At 38.0% G+C, this 20,818-nt stretch overlaps 1 protein-coding gene across 14 annotated transcripts in view; it reads right to left on the bottom strand.

Annotated features, from left to right (window-relative positions):
- ntm (neurotrimin) overlaps positions 1-20,818 on the bottom strand; it is a 633,991-nt gene that overhangs the window by 109,300 nt on the left and 503,873 nt on the right. For 7 of the 14 annotated variants that reach the window (XM_079804858.1, XM_079804862.1, XM_079804864.1 and 4 more), the window contains 4 exons: positions 9,499-9,630; positions 7,537-7,657; positions 4,442-4,593; positions 4,138-4,173 (listed from right to left, as the gene is read on the bottom strand). In XM_079804858.1, the coding sequence (XP_079660984.1) occupies positions 4,138-4,173; positions 4,442-4,593; positions 7,537-7,657; positions 9,499-9,630 (441 nt within the window). The remainder of the gene's footprint in view (positions 1-4,137; positions 4,174-4,441; positions 4,594-7,536; positions 7,658-9,498; positions 9,631-20,818) is intronic. The other 7 variants (XM_079804856.1, XM_079804855.1, XM_079804854.1 and 4 more) reach the window with 1 other exon arrangement.

A 20,818-nucleotide genomic window follows, 5' to 3' on the forward strand; every position in this document is an offset into this window, starting at 1 on the left:
TTGGAGCCGATCACGATCGTCGATCACAGGAAGCAATATCTGCCGATACGATCACCGATTTCGATCTATTTATCAGTAATAAAAGAGCAAACAAGACATTTACAGATAGAAATTACCAGGTAGGCCTAACAGTAGTATTGAGGAATCAAATGTTAAATAATACTGGATGGTCTTCCCTGAATAAGCTAAACACAGATTAATCCTTATAATTAAGGTAACAAAAGTGAATCATTCAAGAGCAGTGACTGTCATCAATGCTAATCAAACAACAAAAGACTGAAAAAAAATCAGAGACAACAGCAGGATTATTAGGCTGCTGTCACTTTATGAGCTGCACGGCTCCAATATACTGTTACACAACTTTCTCAGCTGTTTACTTAAATGGATAGTTCACCCAAAAATGAAAATTCTGTAATCATTTACTCATCCTCAAGTTGTTCCAAACCTATAGGAGTTTCTTTGCTCTGCTGAACACAAAAGAAGATAGAGTGAAGAATGTTTGTAACAAAGCAAAGAGAGCAACCATTGACTACCATAGTATTTTTTTTCCTACTACTGTAGTCAATGGTTGCTCTCTCTGCTTTGTTACAAACATTCTTCTAAATATCTTCTTTTGTGTTCAGCAGAACAAAGAAACTCATACAGGTTTGGAACAACTTGAGGGTGAGTAAATGATGACAGAATTTAAATTTTTGGGTGAACTATCGCTTTAAGACAAAAGCGACTGTGTTTACGTGCCTACTCGTCAAGGCGGTAATTTTGTACATACATTTGTGTATATTTGACCATTTAAGCGCACTTTGGTACATGCATGAGCGAGTACTGAGCGGTTTAAACACTGGCAAGACTTAAAAAAATTCTAATTTTAAACTTTAGCGATGATGCGACACTGCCTCGATTGTGCATGTGACAAATTCTGTGTCAACTGTACAGCTCTTATAGTGCAGACTCGATGTGCTGATGTGAAGCCATTTGCGGATTTTAAGAGAGAGAGAGAGAGAGAGAGAGAGAGAGAGAGAGAGAGAGAGAGAGAGAGAGAGAGAGAGAGAGAGAGAGAGAGAGAGAGAGAGAGAGAGAGAGAGAGAGAGACACACTCGTGCTGTTTGTGAAATTATGTCTCACAGAAAAGTTTTTTACTCAAATTACTTTGGAAGTTATTTAATAAAGAAATATGAATTGTACCTGCACCTTCATAATTATAATTATTTTACCCGCAGCGGACAGAGATTGAGACGATGCCGTACCTCTCATGGCAGCTCACGCGTCTTAATGTGTCGTCAGCATGAAATCGGCCTTTATAGTGACCGCCAATCAAACGTCCCAAAGCGATTATCAGCCGATAGCGCTCAGTAGCCGATCAATCGGAGCACCCCTAACGTAAAACATTAGCGAGAGAACGGAAAAAGCTGTGTCAAAGTTATCATTTTCCCTCCCATCTCATTCTTTTTTACCATCACCATCATTTCCCTTTTTTATTTCACATTTGGTGCGAGAGATCAGAGAGCACCAATTTTCAGTCCCAACAAAACAGACCTTATGTCACGCATTAGTATGGCTGTCTATTAAATCCTTCTCTTTGATGGGCCTTTTAGACGGAAGTCTAATTTTCCTTGGATTTAGGAGAGTACGGTAGACTTTCTTTAGGGACAGCTATCCAATTATTCTGCAGCCACAGCTTAGAGTAAATCCTGCACAAGTGTAATTATACTAATGTGAGGTTCTCACAATCAAATTCAATACAATTAATGACTCTCCAGAGAGGACATGGTTACCAATCCCACACTTTTTTTTTAGGCCAGACAGTGGAGAAAAGTTGGTCAGGACAAGATTTCTATTCTTGGCAGAGAAGAAACATTAAAGGACAATACAAGGACAAATCAGTAACAACATTCAACAACATGCAGGCGAGGAATGACCCCTTACAAAAAAGTAGGAAAGACCAGAGGCAATTATAACACACTAGACGTCTTCGATCACAAACAGGTTAGAGTGATATTTACTCAGCACATGCTCAGTAAAGATAAAAAGAGGTTTAAAAGGAGAATGTATTTTTTGTAAATAATTATTTTGACAGACCGCAAGTTAACACATGCTAATATTTAGCTCATATTTTCACATTTCATCTCAACTCTGCGATAAAGTAAACCTTATTATGAAAACTGTGAGACTGAAATCTTTTCATCTTTAAAATATGGTCTTGGTGAAGGTTGTTCATTTCACTCGGCGGCCATCTTTAAAACGCCTCTCAGGCATGCAATTGCAGCTCTTATTCTCCAAAACTGTTCGCCAAGCTTACGATTAAATGTCATATTTGAAAATCACCAGTGAAATCTGACGACAACTGTCTCATAAATTTGGTTTCTAAATCCTTGAATTATGACAAAAACTGTATTTTTCAGCCTGCCTGTTTCTATAGCAACCAGAGCTTCTAACGGCAGCTGCAGTGACGCGATTAATTGCAGTGACTTTACTAATCAACGATTGGCTCTTTCATTTAGAAGGCGGGGCTTATTCGCCATATTGGGCGCTGCACTTTCTCCCATTCATAAGTAATCGGAGTGTAATACACATATAATATGCAAACTATTCTAAACCTATATTAAGTATTAAATCAATGGCCAATTTTAGATTTATTGGTTAATCTCAATGCGTCTGTTATAAATGCACTATAATTTTTCATTTCTTGTCTGAAAATCAATATTTCTCAACATAAGCATATTAATGGTAGCACTACTGTTGACACATTTACAGTTTTTATACCAAAAGACAAAAATGTTAGTAGGGAAGAAGAAAATTAGACAAATAAATTGACCCCGGTTTCTCCTACTGTAGCAGCACCATGGTATATTGAGTTGATATATACGATGTTTCTGTATGATTTATGTGCCATAAACCATTGTGTAAGTAAGAGTAAGACCATAATACTTTTTTTGTAAGGGGCAAATGTACATTTAAAGGAATAGTTCACCAAAAAATAAAGATTCTGTCATCATTTCACCCTCATGTCATTCCAAAATAAGACTTTCTTTCTTCTGTGTAACAATACAATGGTCAGTCTTTTCCATGCCTCTATAATAAACAGGGACTGAAGCTTTCAGGCTTCAAAAAGGATGCAAAGTACCATAAAAGTATCACGGTGTGCGTGTTCAGAAGTCAAACGACAGATCTGCGCGAGGAACAGACTGAAAGTCAACTGATAATCTTCACCTCCAGTGAGCTGTTAACCGCTGCAACTAGACCATTGTGTCAGCGAGTTGATCTAGAGGACCGAATCAGTCCAATTCAAATTAATTTTGTGGATCGAATCTGATTCAAAAGAATAATTCTTTCATGATTTGAGCATTACTAATGCTCTTAAACTATGGTTTGACTTCAGAAGTCTTGGAATACAGCACTTTTGGGATATTTTCATGTATCCTTTTTGAAGCTTGAAAGCTCCGCTCCCCGTCCATTGTAATTGCACGGACTAGAGAACGGTATTTCATTTTCTTTTCCAGTTCCTGTGAAAGTAAATGATGACAATTTTCCTTTAAGTACATTTCTCATCAAGCGAGTAATAACGAAGCACTCACAATTCCACAAACATCAAAAGACATCATATGATGCAAACATGTACTTACAAACAGCGGATGAGAGCATGCATTGACATAATGAAGCCATGCCATGGTGGAGGATGGTTAGACAGGAAAGAAAGTGAAAGAAGAGAAAGAGAAACATGTTTAGGCTAGAGAAAACAGAGACTTATTCATCAATCCACAGTGACTGAAGGCAGAACGAGCCGGCCAATCCCCGAACGGCAATTGAGACTGTCACTCAATGTGCTGAATATATTATTGACATTACAAAAATGGGATTTTAAGCTAATAACCCCTTAATAGGAATAGCAAGTGGCCAATTTACAATCTGACAATCACATTCTGTCAGACGAGGAGCGACAATTATATTACCCTGTTCAAATCAGGGAAAATTTGTGCGTCGACCTCGCCGATAAACTCCAGTGCCATATCAACAACTTGGCTTCGTCACGTTGTGGTTGATGTGAAAATAACCATGTTTGCATCTTCTTAGCATATTAAAAGCACGGGAACATGCTTCAGGAGGAGATCAGGACGCCGCATTCCCATGCACACTACTAACCTTGCAATAGTGTTGAACTAGTGGGCTCAATTATTTCTACATCAACAAAAACAAACATAAAAACATGAATCAAAAGCAAACGAAGAAGAATCCTGAGATGGAAATCTCAGAGATTAATAGTTGCACGGGTCAGAAACTACCAAGGAGAAATTCACAGTGTTATCAGATGGAAGATCTGCTTTCGTTTGAATGGAAGTTGGAGCAAAAAATGAGACCGTTTGTACATTCAAGTAATGGCAGAATTGTGAAGAGGCTCCGAAGAGTTTGAAAGCTTAATTAAAACCATCAACTACTGAAAACCTACCGTATAGGACGATGCTTGTGTTGACGCTCCCAAGTTTGTTGATGGCGACGCAGGTGTAATTGCCGTAGTCTGCCTCGGACACGTTGAAGAAAGTCAGCTTTGAAAGTCCTCCGGCATCCTCGATCTCGATGCCATCAAAGCCATTGAAGATCCTGGGAAACAGTCAGCAAATGGGGGGACTTGAATCAGCCCGGCCTTGTTTATGCTACATCAGAGCCTCCTTTGAAGCCTGAGGTTACATTTATGACAGCATCAACGTTTTCGGACGCAGATTGCAGCGGGCCTGCGTACATTCAAAGGAGGCAAAACTGCAGGATTGAATTTCTGGCAGCGGCACGCAGAGGGACATGCACACGCGCGCTTATGCACATTTAATTATGATACGACATTGTGACAACTTATTCTTCACTTGACATCAAAGACAGTTTGAGAGAACATACTGAGACGCATCCAGCCAAAGGCACTCAAATGTGAAGTATTTTGCCGTTGAAAACCGTGAATGTGTGACAGCACATCTAGTCAGACGTGTACAGCTACTGAAGTATATTTGTCCTTCACCTCTCAGTGTCACTTATCAATATTATAAATCTTACAGACATACTGTACAGGAAATACAATTCTTGTCAATAACTAGCTGATACTGTACGAATCAGTTGTAGTAAAAAAAAAACTGGGTCACTCTATATTAGGTGTGTTTAATTATTAAGTGCTTTTATCAATGTACTTGTATTGCTAAACACTTGCTGCTATTGAGGTCAGGCCCGGATTAACACAGTGTAGTGCCCTAGGGTGGCCAAATGTGCCAAATACAAAAATGAAATAAATAGTGTAATATGGCCCACAAACGAAATCTAATAAAGTAATGAAATGTAAAATAACTGCATAGTTTTCACACTGTATAAATTGATACATTAATGCCTATTAAAGCTACAGTTATTCATTCAAGAGCTGCGAGTAATTTTCTCTTTGCCTTTTGTTGTTTGAATCACATGAACTCTTTCCCCACCACCGTTTTGATTCATATGATGTTTAATGTTGATGATCATGTTATTTTACATATGCATCCGCTTGCATACGATCTCTTGTTTTTTGGCATCTTCCTCGCCTGTGTTTTGATCAGGAGATTCTGTACTCATTCAGAAAATGCGTAATAGCGCCCCCTAGTGTATAAAAGAGTTAATGGCTCAATCGTCAGCAGGTTTATTAGACGCTGCCCCTTTAAGACCGAATGCAGATCTAATAATATAATTCTCCCATTTCTCCAAACTATTTACGCCCATTTAAGATATGAACTGTGTTTAAGTGAATACTCTCCTAGCCGGTCGTTTTGACATAGGCTAGGTGTTGTGTATTAGATGGTTTAGACACGCACCCGAAGCCGACAGTATAATGTGCACATCGGTCTGTTTTGCAGCGCGCACACACATTGCCGCCTTGGAAGCCGAAATCGAAAATAAAATTAGATTAATATCACAGCAAAAGTTTAGTCTGGTTACACTTTAGGCCTTAGTTCTCTCAGGCAAAGTCACTCATTAAGCAGGGACTGTCGCGCTCTCTCGGATCACAGAAAAATAGCACCGGTGCCTAAACCGATACTTAAAAAAAAAAAAAGAGCCACAAAACGAGGTGGATGACATTAAAGAGTGGCTTTTTATTGAATTATTTTTTTAATTTTTAATTAACAATTTATTCAACGTTTAAAGTATACTTAAATATATAAATGTAAATCGATACAAAACATAATTTACTTATCAAATTCACAGTAAAACCTAAGCCACCTAATCCAACTACAATAGGCCTAATAACAGTTACATTATTAATAACACCAATAGCGCTGTATGACAGCTCAGCTGTATCGGGTTCATTTCATTTTTTCTTTTTTATTCAAAATATTCACTAGCTTGTTAACTATGTCATAAACTATCTGATATTCTGATTTTCAAATATGTGTAAGTGAATGTGTGTTAGTTGATCTATAATGCGCGATAGGTGGCGCAAGTGTAAGTTTGCTCAGAGAATCGGGTCTGTCGGATTTACAACACAAATTCATCCTAGTCTCATGAAACGCATGAAAAACTGGGAGAAGAATAGAGTAAACTATAGAGTTAACTATATAATGTGTATCTGATATGAATAAAACATGTAGTCAAATTCTATCTGTCTGAAAGGATTGTCATTGCTGCACATCAGTGTGTATTTTTGCTAGTACTTATGAGCATTTAAATGTCTGAAACCTAAAATAAACATGATGTGGTTGAAAACACTGAATAGTTGTGATATGTGAAGAGCGCGTCTGTCTCTAGCTCGGTGCCAGCCAAAGTTTGAAAGCACGTTTGAATTTAAGTGGCACCGAAATCTGCGTTCTGATTCGGTCCGGTTACATACCGGTTATATAGATACCGGTACCATATTAGCCCCGGTTTTCGGTACCCAACCCGAGTCATTATTTTAATCACTTGGTGCCCCCCTATTGGCTGTTCCAATCCCGTCTATGGATAATCTGGCCCTGATTGAGATCCTGATTGGGATGCGGGTAAGGTTACGGACAGGTTTCATGGTTTGGTAGATTTAAGGGTGGGTAAAGGTGTTAGGAAAGGGTTAATATTATAATAATTATTATGTATTTTTATAGATGTAACTTCAGAAATTAATTTTAGGTGTAACAAAACATAAGTAAAATGTATTGCACCAAACATTAGTGCATTGGGTTACACTTTATTTTAAGGTGTCATTGTTACAGTTTTATTATGTTTTTAAATACGGAGTAATATTTAGTAACTGCATGCATTTACTATAGGGTTAGGGTAGGATTAGGGTCTGGTTTAGGGTTAGTTGCATGTAATTATGCATAATTTACTGTTATTACTAAGGTAAGTATATGTAACAAGGACACTGTAAAATAAATAATTACCGTGTATTGTACCAAATTATAAATTTAAATGTTAGTACATAGTAGTTAAAGACATTTCATATATTGGCATCAAAATTCAGTATTGTCATTGTAACCATCTATAATTCCATATACTTCTAGGTTACGGTTTTATCCCAAAGAAAGGAACAGATGAAGAAGAATATCCTGAAGTGATATGCCATACCTCCTGTCATCTCTGTACCACTCAAAGTCTGCCTCGGGTACAGCATCTGCCTCACATTGCAGGACACCTCTCTGACCCAGGGTCACGCCAACATCTCTGCCATCTGAAACACTGGGAGGGTCTAAACACACAAAACCACAAGAGAGTTAGTCTTGAGCATATTAACGGGCCACCATAAGGCCGCTGCTTATTTTATTACATATAAAAAATATATATTTTAGAATTGTATTAATTAGAATAAATATTAAATATATATAATAAATAATATTAAAAATGTATAAATAAATAAACAACCCAAAGTAGGTTCAGAAGTCCTAAAACACACGTAATTATGCTTTTAGGTGTGGGTGATATGTAAGGGATAATGTACACCAAGCCAGTTGTTAACGCAGAATAAACCCCGACAGAGTGACCCTGAGGGGTCTTACGTCACTGATTTATTCTGCGATAACAACCGGCTGGATGTACATTATCCCGCTTATTACACGGCTACTTGTCTCTAGTAAATTAGACACAAAATATTGTCTTGAGTTTAAATATTTTATTAGCTCTCACGCAAAGCTTCCGCGAATAAAAACGGCTCCAAACTGCTTTGAGACTATATCCATTGCTGAAAAGATTCGTTTTTACCATCCATGTTGAAATTAAAGGGTTAGTTCACCCAAAAATGAAAATTCTGTCATTAATTACTCACCCTCATGTCGTTCGACACCCGTAAGACCTCCGTTCATCTTCGGAACACAAATGAAGATATTTTAGTTGAAAGCTGATGCTGAGAAAGGCTTCAGATAGGCCTCCATTGGCATTCAGTACATTTACACTTCCAAGACCCATAAAAGGCACTTAAAACGTTGTTACAAAGTCCATCTCACCACAGTGGCTCTACAATAATTTTACGATGCGACGACAATAGTTTTTGTGCGCAAAAAAAAATCAAAATAACACCTTTATCCAACTTGTTCTTGTCTTCCGTGTGTGCCTCCACGACGCATGCGCGAGAATATGACGCAGATCCGGCGTTCGGACACATGACCCAGAAGTGATTTGTTTACAAGCAGAGGAAGACGTGCGTGTCTAAGCTGTTGGATTCTACATTGATCATGCTTTAGGTCTCGGCGTAGTTCTCAAAATGGGGCTTAAGTGTGCATTTCATGGATTCCCGAACCCCGGCGCTACGTCATATTCTCGCGCATGCGTCGTGGAGGCACACACGGAAGACAAGAACAAGTTGGATAAAGGTGTTATTTTGATTTTTTTTTTTCGCACAAAAACGAATTGTCGTCGCATCGTAAAATTATTGTAGAGCCACTGTGGTGAGATGGACTTTGTAACGACGTTTTAAGGGCCTTTTATGGGTCTTGGGAGTGTAAATGTACTGAATGCCAATGGAGGCCTATCTGAAGCCTTTCTCAGCCATCAGCTTTCAACTAAAATATCTTCATTTGTGTTCGGAATATGAACGGAGGTCTTACGGGTGTCGAACGACATGAGGGTGAATAATTAATGACAGAATTTTCATTTTTGGGTGAACTAACCCTTTAATGCTAAAGTCTTCCATTGTAGCCCCTGGTGGTTAAGTGTTTTTCAGTCACAAGATGGCGCCAGACAGTCGACAGCGGAGTGACACATAGTATATAAGTAGTACTGGTCAAGATAACTCATAGTACCCGGATGAGCGGTGTGTTATTCACTTTGGTGGTTGTTATCTGGGAATAACATACAGCTGAAATCTGCGATTGACCAATCAGAATCAAGTATTTCACAGAGCCGTGTAATAAGACCAAAAATCTTTTATCACAATATGAATAATTGTATTACACGATAACAATACATATCGCACATTTTTGCTTTAAATAAGGTTATGATATAAAAATATTTGATACCGTTAAATGTAACATTTTTGTCATCAATTTCACATATGTATGTGTAGAATATGTTGATGTAAATTCATGAGGCACTTACAGTTGACCGTGAGCTCAACAGTCTGTGTGTCCACTGCAATGTCGTTCGCTGCGGTGCATTCGTACACTCCCGCTCTATATCTGCTGATGAAGGGTATCTCCAGAACCTCATTGTCTGAGCTTAGGCTGTCATCTAAACAAGTAAACATTAAAAGATGATGTTATAATCTGTACTAAAGCTAGAGGGTTGTCCAGCTTTACTCATGATTCCTCAAAAGACAACTATAACAAAAAACAAACAACTGTGATTGGTTGGTAGGAGTGTTAATCCTGGAACAACAGTGTTACTTGGCTATATCTCATCATGCCACATGTGTCTCATTATCACATGAATGTTTCAGATTTTTCAGTATTGTCACATCCGTACTTTGTTTGAGTACAATGAGCCAAACTGTGGAGCATGTTGATGCCCTTCTATGCAAATTCAAACTTCATCTTCCCTGAAATGCCGACGCTCTGATGTATTTATAGTCATTTGTGTCCTATTGTGGGAGAAGGCGACACTAGAGATATGAAACTTGATTCAAATGTGATTCTCAGTCTCTGTGCAGCTGCTTTGAAGTGTTCGCATACACACCGGAGTCAAAATGCTAAAACATACGCCACCTTTTCATGTTCACGAATTCCAGACTGGGGAAAAAAACGTTAGTGGAAAGGGATCCTTTGTGATGCAGTTCTCAACGTCAAGCAGTAATATGTGGTTGGCTTAAATAAATAAATATCGTCCCCAATGTAGTTTCTGACAGCAAAATAACACCGCTTTCACTTAAGTATGCTCTGAAAGACAATGTCTTACACCTGGGAGAGGCTGTTAACGAGAAAGAAAGAGGCACTTCTTTTAACCTGATGAGGAGTGTCAACAGAGCGCTCTGGAAATAGAAGCTCATTACCGTTCAACACGGTACACACCTCGCTGCACTGAAGAGTAGCTCGAGTCTGCTCAAAAAGCGTCTTGTATAATTGCACTGTTTTATTGTTTAAATATGTTCGATTTGAAATTCAACTACACCTTCATAACGAGCCAATTAAATCCGAATCTTTAAACGGCACGAGAACATATTTGCAAAGCAAGCCACAAAGAGATAGTTTCGTCTTCATTCAAGATGCTTATTTTGATGTTTCGCCCTGATCACTGGAGCTTTAAAGGACTGGGAAAGCTTTATGAACAGCAAACCATTGGCTTTGATACCCGGTCCGGCAGAAAGTAAAAGCGGTGCTTTGGCATCAGGTGCATTGTGGACCGTCTTCCATCAAAGGGAAGATTGACAAAATGGGACCGTTTATTTCCATCAGGGGCTCGGGTTTCACGGCTGCCATGGAGGATTGTATCAACGCGAAGAACTTGAAGACTGACATCTCAGGCTTTTTTTCTTTATCAATACACTCCTGAAGCACATTCATTATGCATTTCTTATATAATGCAACCGCTTTTGTATATTCATGGCCCCTGATGGCATTATAAGCGTGAGTCAATAATAGTATGCCCAGGGTTTGATTTTGTGATATCGCTAGTTAAAATCAAATGCCTCTTGAGCTGAAATGGTACAATGATCATCCTGGGTGTAATAAAAAATAGAACAAGTGCCAAACAACTCTATTAATGGATAAACTAAGCCCACAGAAATGAAACAGGCTGGTCTCCACAGTCACATCCTCAGATGGCTTACTCACTGATGAATACTGCAAAAAATGTGTTTTAGGAGTGTAACCGTTATTGTGTTACAAGGCTGAAAGTCTTCATCCTGTCCTCTAGAGGGCAACAAAGAGAGGAAGTGGTTTTAAGGTTAGCATAGAGAAAGAGAGGGGAAAGCATGGTGATGCATTGGGCTGAGTGTGCGCCTGAATCACATTGGCTGAATACGAAATCAACCCCTATACCCTCAAATAGGGCATTATTTGAGGGGACAGCCATCTGTAGTAGTGTCCGAAACCATGGCCGTTATCAAGTGCACTCATTCTATCCCACATTACACCACAATAACGAGTGTCGCAGCACAGACCAGCAGCAGGAGTCTGATTTCATTCATCACGAGAGTGAGGAGCTGACTGACAAGATCGCGGAAGATTTGGTTTCAAAGCGAAATGTAGAAACGCCTATTTAAGCGAGCATGTCATTGTACTGTTTTGTTGTTGTGTTTTTCATTAAGAATAATAATGAACCCATCATTTAAGCCATCCCGAATTTACACTAATTCTAAATCGAAAGTAAAATGCACACAGCCATTTATATTGGTGCATGTCCATTGGCGCGGAGCAGAGCGAGTGTTTTCAGTTCATTCCTATGGATGCTCAACTTCCAAAGGAATGAATTGAAAACACTCGCTCTGCTCGGCACCATGTGAATTAACAATTTAAAAGCGGGGTGCAAAAGAAGGAAAACTCCAACGTCACCCTCCTCCCCCTCCAGGTGATACCAGTATTACAGGTGTAGGTACACGTCGATTAACCAGTGGGAAAATTTCCTCACCATCACATCCCTACAAGTTGGTACTGAAATGTAAAAAATGTGACCATATCAGCATTTCCCACTAGCATTTTGAACGGATTCTTAAACATCTCCGATCACGCACTCAACATACAGCATACAATCTGTGATTGGCTACAATGATCAATCCTTCAAAAACATGTTGTAAATAGACATCTTTGACGCTCTTCACTGCAGGGTTGAAATTTGGGGTTAAAGTCAGGCATCTATCAATGGATCCGTCTATCAGCAGATATATTAGGGATCCGCTGATAGATGGATCCGTTGATAGATGCCTGATGTCAACCCCAAATTTCTTATTTTGTGTTCAACATGTTGAACAACATGATGGTGAGTAAATGATGACAATTTTCATTTCTTGGCAAACTATCCCTTTAATACTTTTGAGCAGACAGATATTCTATCAACAATGCCAAATGTCTGGGCTGCTTTAGTGGAGTTTTTCCATGACAATGTGTTATTGTTTTATTAATTATTTCAGATAACCCCGCTGCTAAAATGCAAGTAAAAACAACGTGAACTGTGACTGCTAATGTTTCATGTCACTCAGACAGGCTCTTCCTATATAATGTTTCTTTCTTTCTTTCTTTCTTTCTTTCTTTCTTTCTTTCTTTCTTTCTTTCTCTTTCTTTCTTTCTTTCTTTCTCTTTCTTTCTTTCTTTCTTTCTTTCTTTCTTTCTTTCTCTTTCTCTTTCTCTTTCTTTCTTTCTTTCTTTCTTTCTATTACAATAATCTTTAAACAGGACCAGATTTTACACAGATATTTAAAAGAATAACAGGCAAATCTAATCTGAAACTAATCTTCATAACACCGTTTGAAAATCCCATTCTACAACTATCTGTCCTAGACCTCTAGCTAAAGTAGCTCAGCCCAGTGTAAAGTACTGCAGCAAAGCAGAGAGCAAGCCACCAATACCGCAGAGCTGTTGTACACACATACACACACAAAACCCCAGAGAGAAGGAAAGCAGAGTTGGGCAAGGTGCTGAATCAATCCAGGCACAGCTGAATGTGTCATCTTACGAGGGACAGGTTCTCTGTCTGATCCCTCCAGAGCAGCAGGGCAGGAACGCCATTACCGCACCACCTGATTTCCTCAGCTTCTGTTCTGAATGTGAACCAAACAACAGATTTGCTTACATCAGAGGTGAGATGAAATCCCATTGCCCACTTTTGGTGTACGATACATTAAAAAAGGGTTTGATTAGTCCACATTGTCAGATTTACTTGCAACAACAAAAGGTCGATTAACACAAAAATACAGAATTGACTAGCGCAAAACCTTATCTATTTGAAAAAAGCAAACATCGAGTGAGTCACACATGCCCTGCGGATATTTATTGGCTTTATTCAGCTGAGATTCTTGTCAGCAAAGATAATGCATTTTGACAGGCTTGCTTTGATTCCAGCCATCAAATATCATTCAGTCCTTGACTCTTTGTTTGGCTTAAAAATGCGAAGTGAAAGCCACATCTGTTACTAATGCCGAAATATGCTTTTGTTTGCGCCAGCGAGTGCAAAATGTGTTTGCGGTACATTTGCATGTGGTATATCAGTGCAAAAAAACACCCACAATCCGGTTTAATCACCTGCTAAATGTGCTGAAATATCTTAATTAGGTTGTTGTTATTCTTTTCAGCTTAAATGCATGTGCAAAATTGGGTTTTGGTAAAGTCAGCTCTTGAATGGAGACGAGATGGAGTATTTGATTTGAGAGAGAGACAATGCTAGCTCGAATGCGAATGAAAAGATAAACACACAGCAGAGTACATTAGCATGGGGTAGTTTGCGGTTCCACAAAGTAGTTCACAGATCCACATCTTTCTAAACCCCCGAGGCCATTGCTCAGGAGAGAGAAACGGCATAAACCAGACCCGACTAGAGTAATATCAATCTATAACCCCACTCCAAATGCATTCATTTCACTCTGTGTTTCTGTCATCCCCCCTAAAAAACCCTCTGGAAAATAACCGGAGTCAGCATAGAAACGTGGAGGGGAGGGCGAGAGAAAAATAAAGCGCGCGATCGGCAGAGTAGAACTGTATTAGCAGTTAGGGCTAGCGCTCAGAGGATCATTTGGTTCCTGAAATGAGCTGCCGAACCCAAACACACAGCAGCCTCATTACATAGATGGTTATAAACAGGATTAATGCAATCACAGCTCAATAAAAACCTCAAGCAATGTGCTCCACACAATGTGCTCTTCACTGAGCCAAAACCCTAATTCGCACTGATGTAATAGGAGTGTTAGCTCCTGGGACACAGACGCTCATTAAAAACAATGTTTATTCAAGTCGATTAAACAGTAGCAATGATAAATTAGCATCATTATTGACCCTGCTCCTCACCCAAAGGTAAAACAATGAAGCAACACAACAACACATTTACTCTTCCCGTACTTACAACTTAAACGCCGCTTGCTCTGAACTTTAGCCCGCTGGATATTAGACAGAGAGAGATATATGGGATGAGTATCACTTTTTGAATATTGAAAAAAATTAAGTAAACAACCCTTCCCACCACAGGCTTTGGCTCTGATCACATGAAAGAGACCACGCACAGCCCTGCAAATGATTAACTCAAGTGTGTAATATGTCTATTAAACAGTCTCAGGGGATAATAGCCTTAATATCTTGTATTTATTATTAACCGTTTCTTTGCATGTGGAGAAGGCAGAACATTGGCTTATCCACATCCTCCATAAATACTAGTAAATAGTGCAATGCAACTAAAATATTTTCTTAACCCTAGAATGCATTCACCAAAAAACACACTACATGAATGCATAAAGGAATGAATGGTTTTCTTCAAATAATATGAGTGTTTTAATAAGTTTTTAATATATCAAACATGTATATTTTTAATTGCATGACCTGCATGATTGCATGATAGACTTCTATAGATGTAAATATCTAATCATGTTTTACATACTTATCAAAACATACAAAAATAAATGTTACGTACAAACAACCTCCATATAAACAACACAACCAGGCTGTATATTTAGAAACAGGGTTGGTGTCTGAGGTAAATTCCAGGCTCAGAGCAATAGAGTCACAACAGATTTCTATATTTCATTATTATTGTTGACAAAAATGTATCCAAATAATACTGTGTTGAGTCAAAATTCCATAGGAAATCAATATTGTTAATTTGACCCCTTTATGCATTCTTAGGGTAGCAATACATATTTTTCCCCAAATATGAAAATGCCATTTATGAGAAATGTCAGAAAGTATTTTTAATGAGTTAATGGAATATCAAATAATGAAATGTTTTATTGAAAAAATGTTGATTGAATATCAAAGTTTATGATATCAAAATATATAGATTGCATAAATCTCCTTTATGCATTCTAAAGGGTTAATTAGTGTTATTTATTTTAAGTAAAAAAAAACATACATTATAAGATAAAATGTATTCTTTATGAAAATGATGTTTATTTTCCTTACCTCACTGGCACATTTTTAAGCATAAAAACTTTAGTTAAATGCATGCTTAAAGGGACAGCTCACCTAAAAATGAAAATTAGCCCATGATTTACTCACCCTCAAGTCATCCTAGGTGACATTCTTCTTTCAGATGGATAAAATCGGAGTTATATTAAAAAAGTCCAACACTTTTTCCATAAATTGAATACGGAAGACGGTCGGCCGAAAACTTTACTTTATAAAGTTCGCTTCAGAACTTCAGAAGTTATCGATTCGCTTCAGAAGGCCTTTATTAACACCCCAGAGTCATGTGGAGCAGTTATTCGATGGACAGATGCATTTTTTATGGACTTCAAAAACAGAGCAACTATTACTGCTATTATAATGCTTGGATTAGCCTGGACTTTTTTAATATCACTCAGATTTTATTCGTCTGAAAGAAGAATGTCATATACAGCTAGAATGACTAGAGGCTGAGGTTTTCCAAAAGTTTCTCATTCACACTGAAACGTCAGTAAACGCCAAATTCAACTCACTGCGCATGCGTAAAACCTCATAAGCGCTCACTGAGATAATACAGACATCAAAGTTATCAGACAATTCTTCTGGCAGGATAATTTTATTTAGCAAAATATCTCAGCATTCACTGATAAATCCAGGTCGCACTCAGTCAACCATTATTATGTTTTGTTTAAAAACGCAACTCCACTCGTGTTTTGCCACAGGACAGCAAATGTGAGTACATTTTCTGTCATCCTTGCAGGACTGTGATATGAAGTGTGCAAAGTAACATATTTTAACTGTGTGAAAGTGAAAAGCACATAACTGGCACAATAACGGTATAAACATACAAATCTATTGGTACAATATGCGTCACATGACTAAACATGCGTCATTGTTTTCAAAGACTTCTGTCTTCACAGTCCACACTACGACACGAAGACGGCGTTTTCAAAAAGCTACGTTTTCGCTGACTTAAAACGAAACTCAGTGTGGACGGTAGGGATGAAACGATTACCGGTTTCACGATAAACCACAATAAATTTTAGTGACGGTTAGTAATATCGTATAAAATTTAATTATCATTAAAACCGCGTGTGATTATCACGATTGTGAAAACTCGCGGTAAATCTTGTCCATTCAGCGTCAGTCTGGCGCAGCTCACCGCACCGCTGTTTTTTGAATGAGAAGAAATGGCAGATGGCATTGACAGCACTCTGGGGATTGTTCAGACTTCTAAAAGGACCAAATCTGAGGTATGATCATATTTTGGCTTTTACAAAAGTCCTGAGGGAAACTTGGACACCATCGAAGATGGTCACCCTGTCTGCAGAAAATGCCAGAAGAAAGTCGCTGTAATAGGGGAAACACTTCAAAACTACGAACACAAGGCAAGTGGACTTTGACCTCAATACCAAAACTACGTCTGGGAAATAATAACGTGAAGCGAACGAACAAATTCAGACAAAACTAGGGTGACATTTAATGGATAATAATCAGGGCTTGACATTAACAACCGCCATTTGCGGGTGTAACGTTTTTTCGGCTGCACACTGCCACTCTGCTGTTGAACTTATTATAGTCTTCTCAAAAGCCGTCTGTTATAATCGCGTTGCGCATTATAACCACTCACACGTATTTATATTGAGTTTATGAATGCAATGTCTCCTAATCAGAGGCGTTCAGATTAGCTGGAGTTTTGTTTAGAGCGCGCGCCGCTCTCTCTCTCTTGCTGTAATCTACACTCAGAGCAGAGATAAACGTGCGATGTACGCAGGAGATTCATTCATCATACAGTGATCGACTGTTTTTGTTCTATTTCAGCAGCGAAGATAGTTTAAAAAAACCCAGCAGAACCACAGCGCATCTGATATGACTGGCATAATGCTGAATTTAGGGACCGTCTCTAAATTGACACACAACATTGGTAACGTTATACACGTTTCAAACTTCAATAGCATTTGAAGAGAATGACAGTCATAAAACTGACTGTAAAGTGATCATTTAGGTGTCACGTATGATGCACACATTTTGATATTTAATAAAATAAACTGTCAAATCATATGGAAATATGGATATGCATTATTTCACTTGGATACTGTTTGGGCTCTTGCACAAAACATGCTAGATTTAAATGCATCATTGCTGAACACTGATGAGAATATTGCTTGAGAATATATTTACAGAGATAATATTAGAGATTATATTTACAACAAATTATTATTAATAATAATATTATTATTATTATGCGTTGCTATTGACAACGGCCATTAAGGAAGGAAATCCCACAGAATCTAGCTTAAAAAAGTGCCTAGAGCTGCTTTAGTTATTTGTTGTTTGTTGAATTTCAAATATAACACTTGTTGAAATGTTTTAAGTGTGTGCATCTGTTCTTTTTGAATACTTTCATCTCGTTTGAACAAAACCGTGATAATATTGATAACCGTGATAATTTGGGTCACTATAATCGTTATGTTAAATTTCCATACCGTTTCATCCCTAGTGGACGGAAGGCCAAAACGATGAGAAAAAGATGCATTTTCAAACAAAAACGTACTAGTGTGGACATGGCCTTAATTTAAGTCTTAACATTATACATTGATATAAATATAAATATTTGAATGGAAAACAAGACAAACTACCAAAAAACATAATTGCAACAAATAAGCAGTAACAGTTGGTAAAACAAAAATAAAGAAAACTATAGAAAATTCATAAGAGTATCCAAAACAAAATCTGGATCTCAAGAGCTGCAACATAAATAAATGGATTCGGTGAAGCGCAATATTTACTCAAAGGTTTCTGGGAAAAGAACATAGTCTTCTAGCAAAATAATAGAGCTCACTATAACATTCATGATTTCAGCAAAAACAACTGGTCCTGTACGAAGTTCCAGTTCTTGGTTGTTTTAGAAGTTGGGCTTTATTAATAATTCAGATTGCTAATAGCCAGGCCCACACTGAATCTTGGAATCTGTGCCTGCAGAACTTTCCACAGCATGGGAACGTCAGTCAATCACAGGGTTCTCCACATCCGCTGTCAGTATATCAGGGAGTTTATTTTGGCTAATCTGATAATGCATAAAAGTGTAGCACTCTCGTTTGACGTTTTAAGCAAAATTACAGCACTTTTCCAACATAAACACTGCCGCTAATGGCCTTGAAATCACATTTCAGTGCTTGTTATGCAATTCCATCGAAACAACATGTTTAATGATCCATCAACCTTTTCTCTGTGACGACCTGATGATATGTTGCCGCTTTCACTACAGAGTTCTACACATGAAGGTGAACTCTAGAAAGTCATTAAAGCACAAATAACGTTGTTCCATGTTTCTTTAATGAGAATGGATGACAGCGGGCCTAGCTGCCCTCTTTAGATTGAGATCTAGATAAGAAAAGGACTCGGGTGTGATCATAATCTAGAAAGAAAAAGGTACAAGCGAGTGATGCGAGACTGGAGATACGGCACGGGATCACGGAATCTCTCGGGCTTATATAACTAGAGAGTCCGGCGAAAGAGCCGTGCGGCTTTGAGCGAAGTGCCATTTAAAGGTCGGAGATGTGTACTTACAGGACTAAGTGTGACTGGCAGACTTATTTCAGCCCTTTATTGAAACAATGTGGAAACGCAGCGGTAAATCTAAATGACTGTAGTACGATGAATGCTCAAGGGAGCAGGTGTGCTTCACATCAACAGGCTCTCTTGTCTGTCTAATACAAATTTTTAAAACAAACAAATCTCTGACAAGAAACAAATCCTGGTGCTCGCTAGATATTAAGATCTTATCGTTGGGGGGGGGTCTGTGTCTTAATTAAATTTCACACGTCGTTTGGATGGCTTCCGCCTGATTCCGGCCTCATCAAGATTTCTGGTTGCCAGCTCTTTGAAGATTATGGCATGCTTTTACAAAAGCAAATCAGATCCGAGAGCCAACAAAGTGTTAAACTGATCTATTGGCACAAAAACATGATGTTATGCCAACACGCCCCACTATTTCAGAGACTAATTTGAGCCACGTATGTATTTTTAAAGTTTTTGAATCAACATAAAATCCAAATTGACCCCATTTACTTCCTTAATGGATCGTTTTGGTCTTGTGAACGGCTCATCAGTATCAGTGCATGTCCCAAATGTTTGTCTGTCTAATATTTAATTAAAATAATTTTGGCTATTCAGGGATTGTTTTAGTAAATTTGCATATGGTCTAATTTATAGCTGGGCGATATGGCCAAAAATATTAGCACAATTTTTTTTCCCCCATATCAGTCGGTATTGGTATTTGGTATCACAATATTAATTTACCATTAATAGGGAAGGAAACGTTTTTCTCATATTTGGTAGACCTTAAGAATGAATGTAAAAACTTGTTTGTTCACAAATAATCTCTACAGTGTATGTTACCTATTCATTTAGGGCCCCATTAAATCCATTAATTTTTTTCCTATAATCTGTTTTACATTACATTTTTCTGGGTTCCATAACATTTTATAATTTAGTACAAATATATCATCAAAAATAGTGTCTAAACTTTAACAATTTAATCAATCTTTTAAAATGTAATCAAATGAAAATATAACAATTAATTTACAACAAAACATTGCATTTTTATTATTTATCATCCAAGATGCTGCACAACGGAAAAACATTTTTTGGAAAATAATAATACTATAATTTCTTTAAGAATTACGTTTTAGTACAATATTAATATATGCATGTTCTTCAAGTTAAACCGGACTTTTATTTTGACGCTTTGTCATCTTTTAGTTTCAGCGTGTATTTGACGGTAGTTTTTCTCAAATGAAACTGTACAAAGCTTGCTAAGTGACTCTCAGAAGCAGCTCTGGAGATGAAGTTCATGCGCTCATGTCTTCATAAATTGAGACGCAGATGCTGAAAACACTGAGCGTCACACGTGTTTGAGTTTGTGTAGAAGACAAAACTCCGGCACTGATGCTGCCTTCACGTGCTATCGGAATTATCATAAATACGAGTTTCCTAGGTAAAAATTGTACATGAACGCCCTCTGATGTCTTGTTTACCACTGGGAAGTTCGGAAATAATTTTGATACCCCAATTCCCGAGATGGGCATGCCATAAGCTTTAAACATGGTGGCGGGGAACTAGACTGCTGTAGCAGGTGTGGTTTTATTGTTTTTTTTCCAAAACAGCTAGGTCGTCTTGTCTTGACATTAATGTAGTACATATTTACATGTAAGAGCAATCATTTGAAGCGTATTGTATGTTTGGTACACAGCGAAAATAGCCTGCATTGGACTGAAATTACAGAATCGGCAGAAAGCGGACTATGTGGAACGTTTATATGGTTGTCGGTGGATGGGAGACTACAAATGATGATGGTTTTAATAAGATTTTCCCAATAAATAGGCAAGAATAACCTGGTG

The sequence above is a fragment of the Gobio gobio genome (assembly GCF_949357685.1).
Source record: "Gobio gobio genome assembly, chromosome: 22".
Taxonomy (NCBI): domain Eukaryota; kingdom Metazoa; phylum Chordata; class Actinopteri; order Cypriniformes; family Gobionidae; genus Gobio; species Gobio gobio.